General features: G+C 41.1%; 1 protein-coding gene and 1 pseudogene across 9 annotated transcripts in view; one reads left to right on the forward strand and one right to left on the reverse strand.

Moving 5' to 3' along the window:
- Positions 1–296: 296 nt before the first annotated feature.
- BCAR3 (BCAR3 adaptor protein, NSP family member) overlaps positions 297–17,259 on the reverse strand; it is a 185,106-nt gene continuing 168,143 nt past the window's right edge. For all 9 annotated transcript variants that reach the window (XM_039874791.1, XM_039874789.1, XM_039874785.1 and 6 more), the window contains 5 exons: positions 16,228–16,343; positions 11,652–11,823; positions 8,569–8,680; positions 3,422–3,634; positions 297–928 (listed from right to left, as the gene is read on the reverse strand). In XM_039874791.1, the coding sequence (XP_039730725.1) occupies positions 750–928; positions 3,422–3,634; positions 8,569–8,680; positions 11,652–11,823; positions 16,228–16,343 (792 nt within the window). In that variant the 3' untranslated portion in view covers positions 297–749. The remainder of the gene's footprint in view (positions 929–3,421; positions 3,635–8,568; positions 8,681–11,651; positions 11,824–16,227; positions 16,344–17,259) is intronic.
- LOC120612374 (uncharacterized) lies at positions 9,038–9,156 on the forward strand (annotated as a pseudogene).

Consider the following 17,259-nt stretch of genomic DNA (forward strand, 5'->3'; position numbering starts at 1 on the left):
ATGTCATGAACTATACTAATATCTGGGTGCTCACCTTGTACCGTGCACAAGACTTGATGAGGTTAACTTGTCCAGAGTCCCACAGCTTGACTTGAACCTAACTCTTCTGGAGCCAGCTCTACTTTGTATCACTATTCACTCAGTCTCTTAAGACAGAAATCTTAAATTTTCCATACCACTCTCCTTAATTTTTGTTTACCATCAGGATATAGCAGCTACGATAGAGGGAGCCCCAGGAACGTAGGAGGTAGAATTATTGCACTGTCATGGTTGTTTAATAGTAAAGAGACTGGATGTAATTGTTTCACAAAAAGATGTATTTTCATATGACTATTTACATTTTTCATATATAGTTAAAGAATATCATACAACTGATACCTTCTGAGATGTTTCATGCTTTTAAACTTTTTTCTATTTACACTTTTCTGACATGGAATTAAAACTAAAATGGTCAAATACCTTGGTAATAGAAAGCAACCAGTCAACACAGCTAGGTCTTTTCTTAAATCTACTGATCAATATTAGCAACAGTTACCTTAATAATAAATTATTCATTTAAAAATCAGTAGTAATTTTAAACAATTCATAAATACATGTGCTCTGTGCAATTTACATGTTTAATATCCTGTGGATACTAAAAGTTTGTATATTGTCAGATTCGCACATTACTACTTTATCAAATGATAAGCTTTCCCAAAGAAGAAACTGAAGAAGCTTGAAATAATACCCTTAGGTTTTCTGGAGAGAGATCAAAGCTCTGCCTGCTTCACAGGAGGAGGTTCCAGTTTACGTGAGAGGGCAGTTAAAATCTGGTTAAATTTCTCATATCTCTCTGTCTGATTGACTTGTGCACCTTTGCTGCCCCACAGCAACCGCATTTGAAATTCAGTCTTGAAGATTTCACTCATTTCTTCATCTGGTTGAAAACCTAATAGAAACAAAACAAAAAACGTTATTTCAGTTCTGCTTAAAACCTAGTGTTGGAAATAGACTAAAAACTTGCTTGTTTCAAGTAGGATCTGCTCTATATAAGGAAGGGCAGAGTTCCACTCTCAAGGACCTGAGCGCCTTCAGAGAAGGAATAACAAGCTCACTAAAACATGATAGAATAAAATTTATGAGCATAAGCCACTGTTTATGGTTGTGGTGCTGTAAGGAGTGTTCAAAGTACCTTGTTTTTTTTTTTTTTTACACAACTTTATTGATATATGACTTACATGCCATGATTCACCCAGTTTAGCTGCACAGCTTGATTTATAATAACAAATTTATAGCTGCGCAGCATTCACCAGCAGTTTTAGAACACTTCATCACCCTAGAAAGTTCTCTAGTAGCCCTTTGTAGTCAATCCCTTTCCTACTCCAGCCAACCACTTATCTGCTGTTTGTTGCTGTTCTGCTTTTTCTAGAAATTCGAAATAAATGGAATTATATAATACGGACTTTTTTGTGTCCGGCTTCTTTCACTTAGCATGATGTTTTATAGATTATTCCATATTGTTGCATGTTGTCAATAATTCCTTTTTATTGCTAAGTAGAATTCAGTTATATGGACATTTGTTTTTTTCCCAATTTCTGGCTAGTATGAATAATGTGAACATTTGTGTATACGTCTTTGTGTGGACAGGCATTTTCATTTCTTTAGGAGTGGAATTACTGGACCATATCATAATTGTATGTTTAATTTTAAAGAAACTATCAAACTCTTTTCTGAAATGGCTCAACCATTTTATATTCTCATAGTAACATGAAGATTCTATTTTTTTCACACACTGCTAACTCAGTATTGTCATTCTAGGAAGTGTGTGGTAGTATCTCATTGTGGCTTAAATTTACATTTTCATAATGACTAATATTTGAACATCTTTCCACATAGTTATTTGTCATTCCTGTGTCTTCACTTGTGTGGTGTTTATTCAAATCTTCTCATTGAGTTCTAAGAGTTCTTTATACATTCAAGATAGAAGTCCTTCGTCAGATATATATTTGCCAAATATTTACTTTTAGTCTGTGGCTTGCTTTTTCACTTTCTTAGTGGTGTCATTTGAAGAGCAAAATTTTATCAGTGTTTTCTGTTATGATTCATGCTTTTTGTTCTAAGAAATCTTCGCCTAACCCAAGGGCACAAATCTCTCCTTTGTTTTCTTATAGTAGCTTTATACTTAGTTTATTCTTTTCTTTTGGTTCTGTGATCCACTTTGGATTATTGTGTATGGTATGAGATTATTTTTTTGCATACGATATTCAATAGTTCCAGCAGCGTTTGCTGAAAGGGTATACTTTATCCAATGAATTACCTTGACACTTTTGTCAAAAATCAACTGATGGCCATTTGTGTGGGCCTGCTTCTCAACTCTTGTATAAGAGAATATCTGGTCTACTTAAGGCCAAGGATGCTCTATCAACTCTATTAAAGAGGGGGGAACCCAGACAGAGTCATACAGGCATGTGGTTCTAATCTATAAGCAGGCACTCTCATCTGGTGAATTAACTGCTTTTATTGTTTGAGTCCTACATTGCTAACCTTGGAGAACTTTCTGAGAGAAAAAAAATGAAACAGGTATGTGATGCTTACACCTACAGCAGATGCAGTGCACACTGTTTAGTCCTAAATTCTGGTTCTGAAGCAACAGCTTTGCTTTAGGAGGAAATAATAGGTCTCTCTTGCCCCATACAGTTCTTAACCTTGTGGATCAAACTGTGTGCCCTTGAAGAATTTTAAAAATCGTTTTGTGAGGAAAACAGTCATCCCTGATAACTGCCTTGGTAAAGTCCTCATTCTTTCACTTGCTTCCTAACTGGTCTTTTTGTCTACAAGCCTTCAGCCATCCACCCTTCCTCCACAGAGATGCCAGATTTAAAATATAAATCTGACCATGTGATGACACCCACTCATGTTTAAAACCCTTCACTGGCTCCCAGCCACAGTCCTACATGGCAAGGCCTTCCCACGTATATCCACCTCCTTCTTCAGCTAGTTGGCTATTCCTTAAGACACACTAATCCAAAGTACTTGTGGTTTGTAATTTCCTCCAAGCTCTTTCAGGGCCTTTGCTTGTGTTGCTAAGAGCAGGAGAGCTCACTTCTCAGAGTGACTGGGAAGAAATAGGAATGCTGATAAAGTCAAATAGTACTCCAACTCCTCATGTTGGCCCATAATGTTTTCTATCAGCGACTATTAGAAGTACTAATGCAAGACAAGCTGATTCTTTCTTGACTCTGTGTATTCTATACCAATGACACAACAGAGGGCGAAACAGGATCCTTGAGTCATTCAGGAATTAAGAAGTAATGACAATTATAGGAAATGAAATTCCCATTAATCTTTCCTATTTGGTCTTTTTCTAATTGAGAACATCCATGCTATTTCATTCCTTCTTTCCAATTACTATGTAGACAGCAGCTTACAAAAAAGTTCTTACCTTCCAGGATCCTCTCAGCGTTCATCCGGTAACTGTCTGCAGACTCTGCCATGAGTCGGGCTTTTACCAAATGGTTCATCATAATCTCACAGCTTTCATCATTTTTTTCCCACATGTCAGTTCCTTCAAAAGTGACAGCCTGGCGCTCCATTAAGGTTACAAGAGGCATCAGCAGTGGGACTGATATGTTGTTTGGGGGGACACACGTGGACTCTGAAAAAAACAAGGAGTAAAGTTTTCCATATGTTTTTTCAAAGTGAAGCACAGAGGGTTCCGGTTCGAGATGGCAATGTAGCAACATCCTAGGCTCACCTCCTCTCGTGGGCACACTGAATCTGCAGCTAAATATGGAACAAATTCCTCTGAAAAACCTGAAAGCTGTCTCAGCAACTGCTGTGCATTGGGCCAATGACAGAAGGCTCACATCAAAGCAGGTAGGCGAGGCCGAGATACAGTTTCACCATAAACTCCAGTCCCAGTGCAGCAACCCACGGTCTAGATGGAACTCAAAATCAAGAGCTTCTCCTTGAGGAGAAAAGGGTTTGAACTCCAACTTCTGAGACCTGTGCCTGAGAGACAAGCCCCCAGAGCAACTAGCTTTAAAAACCAACGAGGCTCAAGTCCACAAGATCTTCAAGGCTATAATGATTAAGAAACAGCTTTTAAAGGGTTCACATGCTTGGATTCACCTGCCCCAGAACTCAGTGAAGATTGATAGGTTCCCATACTTCATGTGAATGAGGCTTATATGCTAAATGCTAATCTTAAAGTATTGGCCTGAGGGGTAGTTATCTAATTTAGCACACATCTAGGAGCCCGCTAGCTAGTAGGCACCATTTTCACACACTCTCTCTCTCTCTTACTCTAGCTGGTGGGTGCTATCTTTTTTTTTGATGCTAGACTTCCCCCCTACTTTTTTTTTTTTTCCTGTGGACACTACCTATATATTCTCCCTCTGCCTTGCTCCAGCTCACTGGTATCTTTTAGAAAGGAGCTCAAGTCCTTGTCTGGCACCCCCAATTTTTGTGGCTGCTGACAGGGGACACTTCTACATTGCCTGACTCTGGTGGCCAGTAGGGCTTATGCCCATGGGTCCCACAGGACTATAACCAATAGAGAAAGAGTTCTTAAATAGCTACCACCCGCCAGGGCACAGCAAGAGGCAAATAGTTGCCTTTATTAGCTTATCATCATAACTGCAGCCTGAGAGGTAGCCTTCTAATTAAATACACATCTAAGGGTTGACTATAATCCTTTGCAGAGACCTCAAAGGGTGGGCACTACCTTTGTTCTCTTCCCCTGTTGTGGTCCAGAGGAAAGGATCAAAGAACCTGAGGACAGGGCAATGGAACTCACATAATCAGAACAGCAAAAAAAGAAAAAAAATGAAGATAGTTTAAGGGACTTACGGGACAACACCAAGCAACTAACATTTGCATTATAGGGGTCCCAGAAGAAAAAAAGCAGAAAACTTCTTGAAGAGATAATGGCCAAAAACTTCTATAACTTGGGGAAAGAAACATACTTCCAGATACAGGAAGCCTAGATACTTCCAAAAAAGATGAATCCAAAAAGACCACCAAGACACATAACTAAAATGTCATAAGTTAAAGACAGGAAAGAATCTTAAAAGCAAGAGAAAACCAACATATCTATACTTGCAACTAAAATAATATTGTACGTCAGCTGTAATTGAAAAATGAAAAAATAAAAGGTGGTAAAATGCAGAATAAATAAATCTAACATTCTGAAAAAGAAAAGCTTATAGCATACAAGGGAACCCCCATAAGACTATCAGCAGATTTTCAGCAGAAATTTTGCAGGCCAGAGGGAGTGGCATGATATATTCAAAGTGCTAAAAGAAAAAAACTTTCAACCAAGAATACTCTATCCATCCAAGTTATTCAGAATTGGAGAGCCAGTTTTCTAGACAAACAAAAGCTAAAAAAATTCACCACTAAACTGACCTTACAATAAATGTTATGGGAATTCTTTAAGCGGAAATTACTAATTAGTAATAAGAAAACATAAAAGTATAAATCTCACTGATAAAAGTAAATATAAAGGTAGTGGGTCAATCGCTTTTATAATGTGATTAATGAAGAAATAGAAAATCTGAACAGACCAATTACTAGTAAGGAGATTGAATCAGTAATCAGAAACCTTCCAACAAAAACAGTCTAGGAACACATGGCTTCACTGGTGAATTCTATCAATGATTCAAAGAAAAATTAATACCAATCCTTTTCAAACTCTTCTAAAAAAAAATAGGAGAGAACACTTTCAAGTACATTTTATGAGACCAGGATTACCCTGATACCGAAACCAGACAGGGATGCCTCAAGAAAAGAAAATTACAAGCTAATATCCCTGATGAACATAGATGCAAAAATCCTCAACAAAATACTAGCAATCTAAATAATACGTTAAAAAGATCCTATACTATAATGACGTGGGATTTATTCCAGGGGTGCGAGGATGGTTTAGCACCTGCAAATCAATCGATATGATATACCACATTAACAAAATGAAGAATAAAATATGATTATCTCAATAAATGTAAAAAAGGCATTTGACAAAATTCAACATTTATTTATGATAAAAACGCTGAACAATGTTGGTATAGAGGGAAAGTACCTCAACATAATAAATGCCATATATGACAAGCCCACAACTTACTCAATGGTGAAAAACTGAGAGCTTTTCCTTTAGGATAAGGAAAAAGACAAGATGCCCACTCTTGCCACTTTTATTCAAAATAATAGTGGAAGTCTTAGCCAGAACAATTAGCCAGAAAAAGAAACAAAATGTACCCAAATTGGAAAGGATGAAGTAAAACTGTTACTATTTGCAGAAGACATGATACTATATATAAAAAATCCGAGACACTCCCCCAGAAAACTATTGGAACAAATAAATGAATTCAGTAGTGTTGCAAGATATAAAATTAATATTCAGAAATTGGTTGCATTTTTATACATTAATAACTGAAAGAGAAATTAAGTAATCTCATTTACGATTGCCTCAAAAATAGTAAAATACCTAGGAATAAATTTAACCAAAGAGGTGAAAGACATGTACTCTGAAAACTATATGACATTGATGAAGGAAACTGAAGACACAAATAAATGGAAAAGATTACATGCTTATAGATTAGAAGAATTAATATTGCTAAAATGTCCCTACTACCCAAAGTAAACTACATATTCAATGCAATCCTTATAAAATTCCCAATTGTACTTTTTACAGAAATAGAACAAACAATCCTAAAATCTGTATGAAACCACAAAAAATCCCAAAGAGCCAAAGCACTCTTAAGAAAGAAGAACAAAGATGGAGGCATCACACTCCCTGATTTCAAACAATATTACAAGCAATATAATGATAATAATAATAATAATAATAATAATAATAATAATATAATAAAAAGGTATGGCATTGGCATTCAAAACAGGCACATAGATCAATGGAACAGAAAGAGAGCCCAGAAATTAAGGCATATATGATCAATTAATTTATGACAAATGAGCCGATATTTATGCAATGGGAAAAGGGCAGTCTTCACTAATAATGTTAGGAAAACTGGACAGCAACATATAAAAGAATGGAATGGAACCTTATACCATACCACTCTTAGACCACACACAAATTAATTCAAAATGGATTAAAGACTTGAATATAAGTCCTGAAACCATAAAACTCCTAGAAAAAAACACAGGCAGTAAGCTCCTTGACATTGGTCTTGGTGATGATTTTTTTGGATATGACACCAAAAGCACAAGCGACAAAAGCAAAAATAAACAAGTGAGACTACAGCAAACTAAAAAGGTTCTGCACAGCAAAGGAAACTATCGACGCAGTGAAAAGTCAAGGTATTGAATGAGAGGAAGTATTTGCAAATCCTATTTGATAAGGGGTTAATATCCAAAAAATACAAACAACTCACAGAACTCAAGAGCAAAGAAAAACAATCTGATTAAAAAATGGGCAGAGGATGTGAATAGACATTTTTCCAAAGAAAACATACGGATGACCATCGGGTACATGGAAAGATGCTCAAAATCAGTAGTCCTCATAGAAATGCTAGTTAAAACCACAAGAGATATCACCTCACACCTGTTAAAATGGTTTTTATCAAAAAGATAAGAAATAACAAGTGTCAGTGAAGATGTGGAGAAAATGGAACCTTTGTGCACTGTTGGTAGGAATGTAAATTGGTGCAGCCACTATGGAAAACAGTATGGGGGTTTCTTGAAAAACTAAAAATAAAACTACCATATGATCTAGCAATTCCATTTCTGGGTATTTATCCAAAGAAAACAAACGCTAGCTCGAAAAGATATATGCACCTCCATGTTCACTGCAGCCAAAACATGGAAACAACCTAAATGTCTATCAGTAGATGAATGGATAAAGATGTACGTATACACAATGGAAAATTATTCAACCATAAGAAAGAATGATATCTGCCATTTGTGACAACATGGACGGACCTTGAGGGCATTATGCTAAGTGAAACAAGTCAGACAGTCATGTATGCTTTCACTTACATGTGGAATCCAGAAAAACAAAACAAAACCCCTGAACTCATGGATACAGAGAACAGATTGGTGGTTGTCGGAGGTGGGAGTGAAGGGGGATCAAAAGGTACAAATTTCCAGTTATAAAATGAATAAATCATGGGACGTACTATACAGCATGGTGACTATAATTAATATTTCTGTATTGCGTATTGAAAGTAGCTAGGAGAGTGGATCTTGAAAGTCTCATAATTTTGTTTTTGTAACTATGCATGGTGACTAAAGTTAACTGGACTTACTGTAGTGATATTTGCAATATACGCAATTACCAAATTGTACACTGTACACCTGAAACTAATATAATATCAATTATACCTCGATTAAAAAAAAAGTTAACCACAGAATGAGGTGGCTGGTAGCTTGTGTCTTCTAGCGACTTCAGACCTCCTACAAGCAATGCTGTTGTCTGATAAAAACCTTGATTGACCCAACAACAATCCTGCAGATAACTCAGGGCCTCATAATATGCCTTGCTAAATGCTTTGATCAAACCAGAGCAGATACAACCTACTGGTACAGACACCAAGAGGGCAATCACCAGGCCGGCTTTGCTGACCCTGCACTCACCTCTGCCTTCATGCAGGATTTTGCTGAATGGCTTCAGCTGTTTCTCGTAGAGGATGGCAGTTTGGGTGTACTGGTGCCGCAGGGCAGTCCACGTTTTTTCTAACCTTGAAATCTGGAAGAAAGAAATGTGTTATCATTTTGGAAAGGGCTTGTGTTAAAATTTCCTTTTTGCTTAAGTTTTGAAATAGATGTTAGATACACATGGTAAAAAAGTCAAAGCAATTGAAAGGAGCGTACAGAGAAAAGGCAATCCCTCACTCGTACTTTATTCAACACACACACACAGACACACACCCCTTGTAAATAAATGTCATACGACACGTGTTTTTCTATTCCTTGCTTGGAAATCATTCTTAGATAGGTACCTATAAAACAGGATAGAATAGCCTTATTTTATTAAACTTCTGAATAATATTCCACTTTATGGATAAACCATAGTTTAACCAGTCTTCCATAGATAAAAATGTTAGTCTACGGCCATGCTACCCTGAATAAGTCCAATCCTGTCTGATCTCAGAAGCTAAGCAGGGTCGGGCCTGGTTAGTACTTGAATGGGAGGCCACCTAGGAAGACCAGGTGCTGTAGGCATAAAAAATAAAATAAGGGATTGTAAACTGACAAGGTCCTTGCAATCTATGAGGTCAATGAAGGGTTGCCTCGCCGAAAAATAAAAATAAAATAGATAAGAATGTTAAACATACTTTTTTATTCCAAAATTAGCTTGTAAAGATTTTGCAAATATGTACATGCGTGAAAATATCTGGAGAATAAATTTCCTCAGAAGTGGAACAAACAAGTCAAAGAGTACATGTATTTTAAGTTTTGAGAGGAGTTGCCAGCTGTCCTCCATGGAGGTTATTCTGATGAGAGGATGTAGAAATGTGAGGTATAACTCTTTAATCTTACTCGTAAGTAGTAATGTCTGAGACACACGGAAGATTGCCCAGGCCATATGATGCCACAACTCATTTCTTTACCTTTCTTTTGGAATACTTTAGTCAACACCAACATATGCCCCTGACTCTGCCCTAAGATAAATGGTCCCCCACTCACATCATAAAACCAGCAAGCCTAAGTATCTGAGGTTTTCTACATGAAACAAGAAAGGGAGAAAAGGCACTAAATGCGAGCCAACTCTGTGTCAGGTATTTGAAGGATTTCATTTAATCCTCATAGTGCCCTATGAGGTAGGTATTTTGGCCTCATTTTACAGATTAGGAAACAGGATTGATGAGGTAACTTGCTCAAGGTTTCGCAGCTGGTAATGGCAGAGCTGAGATTCATTTTATTGGCCTCTAAGAGCTCTCTGTGTATCCCAAGTGAAAGGTGAGAAGGGATCAGCATCAGCAGATTCGCTGGGAAGGAAAGGCTGTGGGCTTGTCTCCCTCTGGCCACCCACCATGCTGCCCTCTCTTCTCACATTCCTCCTTCTTTTCTTCCCTCTCCCTGAAGCACCCACTTTTCTGAAAGAAGCCCTTTCTCTCGGCTAAGCCCACCTCCTGGATGCTCTCTCTTGATACCAGAGATGAGAGGCTGAGAAGAGAAAGCGGTATGTGTGGCTGTAGTATACAGGCAGTTTTGGGTGGTGACACACAGAAATGACATGACTCCTCAGGGGTTTTCCCTGGGTCTGCGACTTCCCTCCCTAAACAGTTCCCTGGCTCACCCCAGGGCTCTGAACGCCCTGGAGGACTATGTCCTCTCATTGCTGAGGCACTCCAGAAGGGAAGTCTGACGCAGCCGGAGGGGAGGGATCTGCCTACAAGGACATGTTAACATATTTTGGGGTAAATCCCCAGCCACTGAGTTTGATGTCATGGACTGTAACCACAGAATGCCAGAAAACATCCCCTTTACCACTCTCAGAGGAAGCTCTGGGCTGAAGGTCTACACGCACAGCCTCAAAATTACAGGCAGTTTTGGATAAGAGGAAATAAATCTAATACAAATTAAAAACACCTGAGTGAAAAATGATAGCCCCTGGTATTACAGAAGGCAGTAAGTACATCATGAAAATATGGCCGGATTCGCTTATTTCAAATATTGGTCCTACTCAATTCCAGTGCATCTAAAGAATTTTGAAAACTCTTGGAATGTTGTAATTAGAATTGACCACCCTCCGCCCCAAGTGTTCCTGGTGAAGGAACTAAGGTGTTTGGCCTCTTGTTTTTAAGGTGACCTTGCTTTAATGCAAGAAAATTATGTTCCTAACATACCCTGACTTGCAGGACATGTGACTGCAGCTCTCTTTCCCAGTGGCAAGGTTGGATTTTCAGTGTGTACTCGGCAAGATTTCCGAGACAATCTTTGGCTACGAAAAAGCCAAACTTGATGATGAGTGGTTTTGATATTACTGGTTACAGATCAGGTTTGCAGAAATGTAATGGAAACCCTCCCAGCACCTGAGGGCCGGCAGAACAGAAGTGGGAAAGCCGCATCCGAGCAATCAAGCAAACAGGGCCACTTTCCTCTATGAGGTCCATTTGATTTCAAGTACAGGTTTTCATTGTTGGCATTGAAAGTGGGAAAACAGCCTGTCGAAGCAGATATATTCAAAGTGCCCATTTCAGAAACTCTAATTGGGGGTTATATGGCTGATGCTTCAGGAATCTGAATTATCTGAATTTTTTAAATAGGAGGGGTTGTTTTAGGTGGCCCGAGGAACATTCTTTGAGATAAACCACTCTAGGAATTCTCAGAAGTGAGCTCTCCAAATGGCTTGGTTTCCCAGCCATTCCCCCAAACTGCTCGTACACCTCAAACGGAAGCAGTGTCTTATGCCACACACATATCATCCTAACTGGTTCTTCGGGAACATTGTTTTGAGGATGACTCTTATTGTACATCAAAGAGAAAGTGCAGGCTGTCAGCAATGACCCACTGTTTTTTAAAACAGCCAGAATACTTTGGATACTTCTCTTGGTTACCCGCTAAGGTCAACGCAGCTTTCGCTAAGATTCAATTTACCTTTAGAGATTGACTAAGACAGTCCGTGACTTACTAAGCATAGGCGTGCAGACCACTTTGCAGAGCATGAAGTATATACAGGCCCACACCACCGCACAGAGCAAGTGGAAATTTACCTGCGGCATTTCCAGGGCTTTCATGATGGCTGAGAACGAATAGAGGTCCCCCATGGAGTCTTTCAGTTCTACTGCCACCTGGATGATCCTATTGAGGGTGGCCGCTCGGTCCTCCAAAGTGCCCGTGCAGCCCAGAATGTCCACTGCAATGCCGATGGCCATTGTGCTGTGTCTGACAGAGAAGAGATCAGTGGTCAGGCCCAGGGCCAATGGGACTAGAAGGAAATGAAACCAAACCGGCCAGGGAAAGGGCTGGCTTTGCCCCATTTGCTGCTCTTGCCCTGAGATGTGCTGGTAGATCAGTTTGGTTGCCATGCCAACAGAGAGACCTCTCCGACCAGGCTGACTGCAGCAGGGCCTGGGCAAGGCCTCAGTGAGTGCACTATGCAGAGTCAAAAATAACGGATGTCCCAGGGCCGTGTGCAGCCCCGGACCTGGGGGTGTGAAGAGGGCTCCCTCAGAAGTGCGTGTGGCTCTTTGCACCTTCCTTCCACCATGAGAGGTCCAAGCAGACACTAGGTGCCCCCAACACACTGGGAATCCCTTCCTTGGGGAAGCCCTGGGCCGCCTACACTGAGCCCCCTGTACTGGGAATGGAAGGGACAGAAAAATGAAAGAATATGTTTGATCCAGGAAGACGACCAGGGTATCAGAACAAAGCAGGGAATGAGGAGCTAAGAATGGAGCGTCTGCAGCTCTGGTCAAGAGGCCAGAAAGTGAATGGAGACGTAGACAAAGACTGAATAGCCGACTGGCAGGATGTCCCTGTAAGGTCAGACTCTAACAAAATGGAAACCTTGTGTCTGCCAACAATACTCCCTTTTCTCATCCTAAACTACATGGGTCAACCTCACAGACCCAGAACAGGAAACAGAGCGATCTTTTCTCTGCATGACAATGGGACTGATATGAATGGGGTTGCAGAGCAGCCTCCTTCACTGGTGGCAGGCAGCACAGACTGCCATTCCTTTCCTTCCCTCAGAATATCGGGACTGTGGAGTTGGCTACTTTGGGCCAGAATGTCCTAAACTGCATTTCCTGGGGTACAAGCGCTGGAGGTGAAGGCTTTATAGTTACTAAAATACATGTCTTTGAAAATCTGGGGCCACCTGAAAGTTCTCAGCAAAAGATGTCGCTCCGTGGCCACGCTTTTCTGTGTGCCCACACGGCAGTCTCTCTCTCACTCTCCTTGGGCAAAGCGTGGCATGATTCGTCCAGTGCCTAGCATTACCAGTTTCTCTTGTTGTGAAAGAACATCCAGCCTAAGAAAAAGTCTTACAAGAGCTGGGGTCAAACTGACGACAATTGCTGGGAAGCAAAATCTCAACAGACTGAGAAAATGCTGTGGAGAATGGCAGTTTTGCAGCTTATGCTATACACTAGAATCAAAGCAGGAGACATAAGGAGGGTGGGTGGGTTACATGAAATTCATTGGTGGTAGATTAGGGAGGCGTGAAAAAGCAAAGTGGAAAAATTGCTGAGATTGGATAAAAAGCAAAACAGGGAGATGTGTACTTTTATGTCGATGGGTACAGGACAGTAAATATCACAGCACATAGGGGTGGTACGTGGGCAACAAGATAACAGTGTGGTCTCGTGTTCTGGTGCCAGCAGTTGTGCCTTGGAGGGGACAAGTAATTTTCAATTACTCTGACATTTCAGAGGTATGTTATCTTAGATGCAGGCACAAAAACAACAGACAATGTCAAAGGTAAAGACTGACTTTGTCAAGGAAGCTACAGGCCTAGGACGTGACTACCCGCCACGACCTGCTTTTAGTTAGGAATGTTTATGTTCAGACCACCCTGTGTGGTTACTTTCGTTCTCTCGGTTCGTAAGGCCCGCCGTGTGGGCCTCCCCTGAGCTTACCGGATGCAGTATGTGGCCCCTTTTTCATCCACACTCTAATGTTTGTTAAATAAGTAATGAGCTCTGCTGTCTCTGAGTGTGTTTGTACATATGTGCATGTATGATCTTAGGCTGTTATCTGGCTGCTCTACTCCTCGATTTCTTCATCCGTTAAATGGGAACAAGGGTAGTTGTGAGAAACAGAGACTGTGGTGAGTATAAAGGTAATAAAGTGCCGGACACTGGCAGACACCTAGCGAATAGCAGTTATTACTAAAATTGTCTCTATGCACATACCTCTCCCTCTGTATCTTGGTCCTTTCCACCTCTTTGTCTCTTTGCCTTTCTCTTTATTTATCCCCTTTTTCTGATTTCTTATCTTTCTTAATTAATGGATCCTAAGATAGACTTAAAGTCTCTTTTTATCATCTGTTGTTTATTGAAGAGTTTTGTTACCCATTGGCAAAGTATTAGTTAAGGTTGAGCCGAACATTTAGATGTTTAACTAATAGTAGATTAACTTCTCGTGTTGCATTCAATCTAATTTTTTTTGGCCAAAGAAATGCCACATATTTTATTATAATCCTTCTTCCTAGATAACATATTTTTTGCTATTTTACGTTGCATTCCTGAAAATTAAGAGACATAAAGATTAATTTATCTTGTGTTATAATTTATAAAAATGAATGCAGTTTTAATGGCCCTTAATAAAACACAGTTTCTATTTCTTTAAGACTTTGCATTATATCAGTCATTAATTGGGCAATTCTAACCATTCATTCAACCAACGTTTGCCTAAAATCCCCTGCGTACCCCAAGTGGGACAGACAACTCGGCCTGGCATGTCTGTAGCAGAAGCTGCAGTGGTTGGCAGCAGGAGGCACTAAATGTTATATGAAAGACATCTCTATTCAGTAGGCCTGGAACGGGTGAGGTGGAAAATTAAAATATAAAGGGTAGTTTTGTATGTGATTCTCAAACACAAGACAATGGTGTCATTTGGGCCTTCAGGACTCTATACCCTTGACCTTTATTTAATGAAGAAAACCACTCCCCAGGCTCTGGCAGGTAGACCCACAGATCAGTCCCGGACAGGAAACAAGACAAGGAGTAAGATCCCAGGCAAGTGGCAATCAGGAAAAAGAGGAAATGGATGTAGTCAAGAGTGGAAGTTGGAAAATAGCCTAGAGAGAAGCCCTGAGCCTGCCAATCTCAGCTTGTGTCACATGCCCAACACACCTAATGACACTGGTAAAATAAGATCTGGAACTTGGGGAGTTTTCAGGCTGATATGTAGAACATGAGAAATGGGGAAGTTGGTGGCACAGCTCATCTCTGTTGATACGGTGACCACTGGGCCCAGACAACAAAAGAGGGGAAGTTAGTGGAACTGAGAAGCCAGGCCCCCGGGTCTTGGAGAGGGAAGAGGATACCTGGAGACAGGCTAGAATCTAGAAAAGCCTGATCAGGAAGAGTAGGAAAAGTGAGAAGGTGGACTATAATTGCTCAAAGGCTTTAAACAACCAGGACGCCTGACCAAGGTCAGCTCGGACTACATCCTAACCTCCTGCCCCCAGGAGTTTTCCACTCAGCATTCTGGTATTTTATGTGGGATGCAACAGTGGCATCGGAGCTGTTTTATCTACTTTATAGCCAAGTAACCTTGAAAGCAGTGATGTCAATCCCCCAGGCTACTTGAAAGGCAGTGTTTACTTTCTAGGGGCTGAAATCCTAGGAAGGCACTGTCCACTGGCCGCGTGTGGCTATTTACAGTTAAAATAGTAAACAGTAAAATAAAACATTTCATCCCTCAACAGCCATGTGTGGCTAGTGGGTGCCGTTAATTTCAGCCATCATGGAAAGTTGCGCTGGATGGTGCTATGACCTAGAACATCTTGGAAAGCCACAGGCAGGGGATGACGGCACTCAGGACCCCTGGACTCTGAAGCATCACTGCCCTCTTCTCACGAAAAGCCAGGGCCCTTGGCTGTCCATTCAAACCCACATGTGTGTCATGGCAACTGGGAAATTGGTTGGAAAAACAGAAAACTTAACAAGATAGTGTTGCCCAAATCAACTGTCTTTTCTGTGTGTGTCAGAAAGGCCAACTTCTATGGTAATGAGAGAATCAAGTCTAACGATTTCTTAAAAATGTGCCTTGCTATTATTTCTGTCTTTCCAATTTCTAAACATCCAGCGTTCATGTGTATGGGTTTTAATAGACAGCCAGGGCAAGTGCCATCATCCTCTGACCTCGGATCCTCCATTCGTCCACCCCTCAAAGAAAATGTTCAGACTGCGTTCTTCCTAAACTTTCCCACAAACTCCCACTTAATTCCTAAAGCAATCTTGAACTCCAAAAGACAAAAGAGCCACAGCGCAATGAGGCAAGGTTTTCTGTGGCAAGATGCTCGAGTGCTCTGCCTGCCTACAGCACCCCCGCTCTGACCCCAGGTGGGCAAGTTTGGCGACTTCTGCTCCCACAGGCCAATCATCCATTCTTTCCTCCAGCCCCTTCCTGGAGCAGGGGCAGGAGCGTGTTCTTTGTTCCCTGACTTCCTCTGTGCTGTCTCTCTGTGCATCTCCACAAATTCTCTGGCTAAGCTTTTTGGGACAAGTTGGCCCAGGGCCACACACCCTTGGAGCAGTTGGTGCTGTGCCTCTCTCTGCTCTGAAACCTGCTGCTCCGACAGCCCAGGAGGAGTTGGAAGGGCTGGAAACCGCTTACCTTTCGATTATGTCCAGGCGCAGCTGGTGGCCATAAGGCAAGGTAATGAGTTCCAGCCCTGAGCTCACGCCCATGCTCTTCCTCATCTCTTCAGAGACTTCAAGTATCCTGGCAACCTGTCAAGAACACAAGTTGAAGTACACTGGATCCGGAAGTGGGCTTGCTGTGAACATGAATTTAGTATGTGAAAGGAAATACACTGAACTGGGACAGTGTGGATGGACTTTACTTGTTGCAGTTCTTTTTGAGCAGCAGCATCCAAAAAAAATACAGTTTTCATATGATATTTAGAGAATTTTAATACACACACTGGAAAATAAAACCTGGGAGGAAAGCAGCTAAACTGGTCTGCAGAATCTGCAGATTTGGTGTTCCCGCCCAGCCAGAGAACTACAGTTCCTCGAGCTTCTGTCTAACATGGGCTGGATCCTGCTGCAACGTTTTGCTGCCAACAGCAGGGCCGTGAGTGCGCGGAGCCCACCGATTGCCTGCAGAGGAAAAGGCCGAATTGCACTCAAGCGCTCCTCTGCTGTGTGCTTCGCCATTCACGCTCTCGCTTAACGCTTAACGGCAGGGCTGGCTGCTATCACCTCTAATTAGGCCTCTCTGGGGCTCAGTAAATGCACATACGTCTGGAACCCATTAGAAACGTGAATAGCGATTTGAAACCCCAGGACTCAAACACACTCACTTCTCCCCCCAAGGGCTTTCCCTTAAAGAAAATCTTTGTCCTAGCCAGCTCTCCTTCTAGTGTGTAATCACAGTTTATTAGTTGACCATTTATAGTTATTACATGTTACCTTGAAATGTTACAATGGAGTCAGTGCATATTTAAAACGGGGCTAATGATGCCTCACAGCACACTGATGCACTAACAGTGCTACCAGTGAACACGACGGGTCTCGCCAAGCCTGGACACGTGGCAGGCACGGGACAATTCTTCTCCTCGATCTGTGGAGCTGTCCTCGACTACAATTATTCTGGGCATATGAACGGTCCAGATGTCTTCATAACAGGCCTCCAAAACATCTG

The sequence above is a fragment of the Pteropus medius genome, unplaced genomic scaffold, assembly GCF_902729225.1.
Source record: "Pteropus medius unplaced genomic scaffold, Ma_sr-lr_union100, whole genome shotgun sequence".
NCBI classification, from domain to species: domain Eukaryota; kingdom Metazoa; phylum Chordata; class Mammalia; order Chiroptera; family Pteropodidae; genus Pteropus; species Pteropus medius.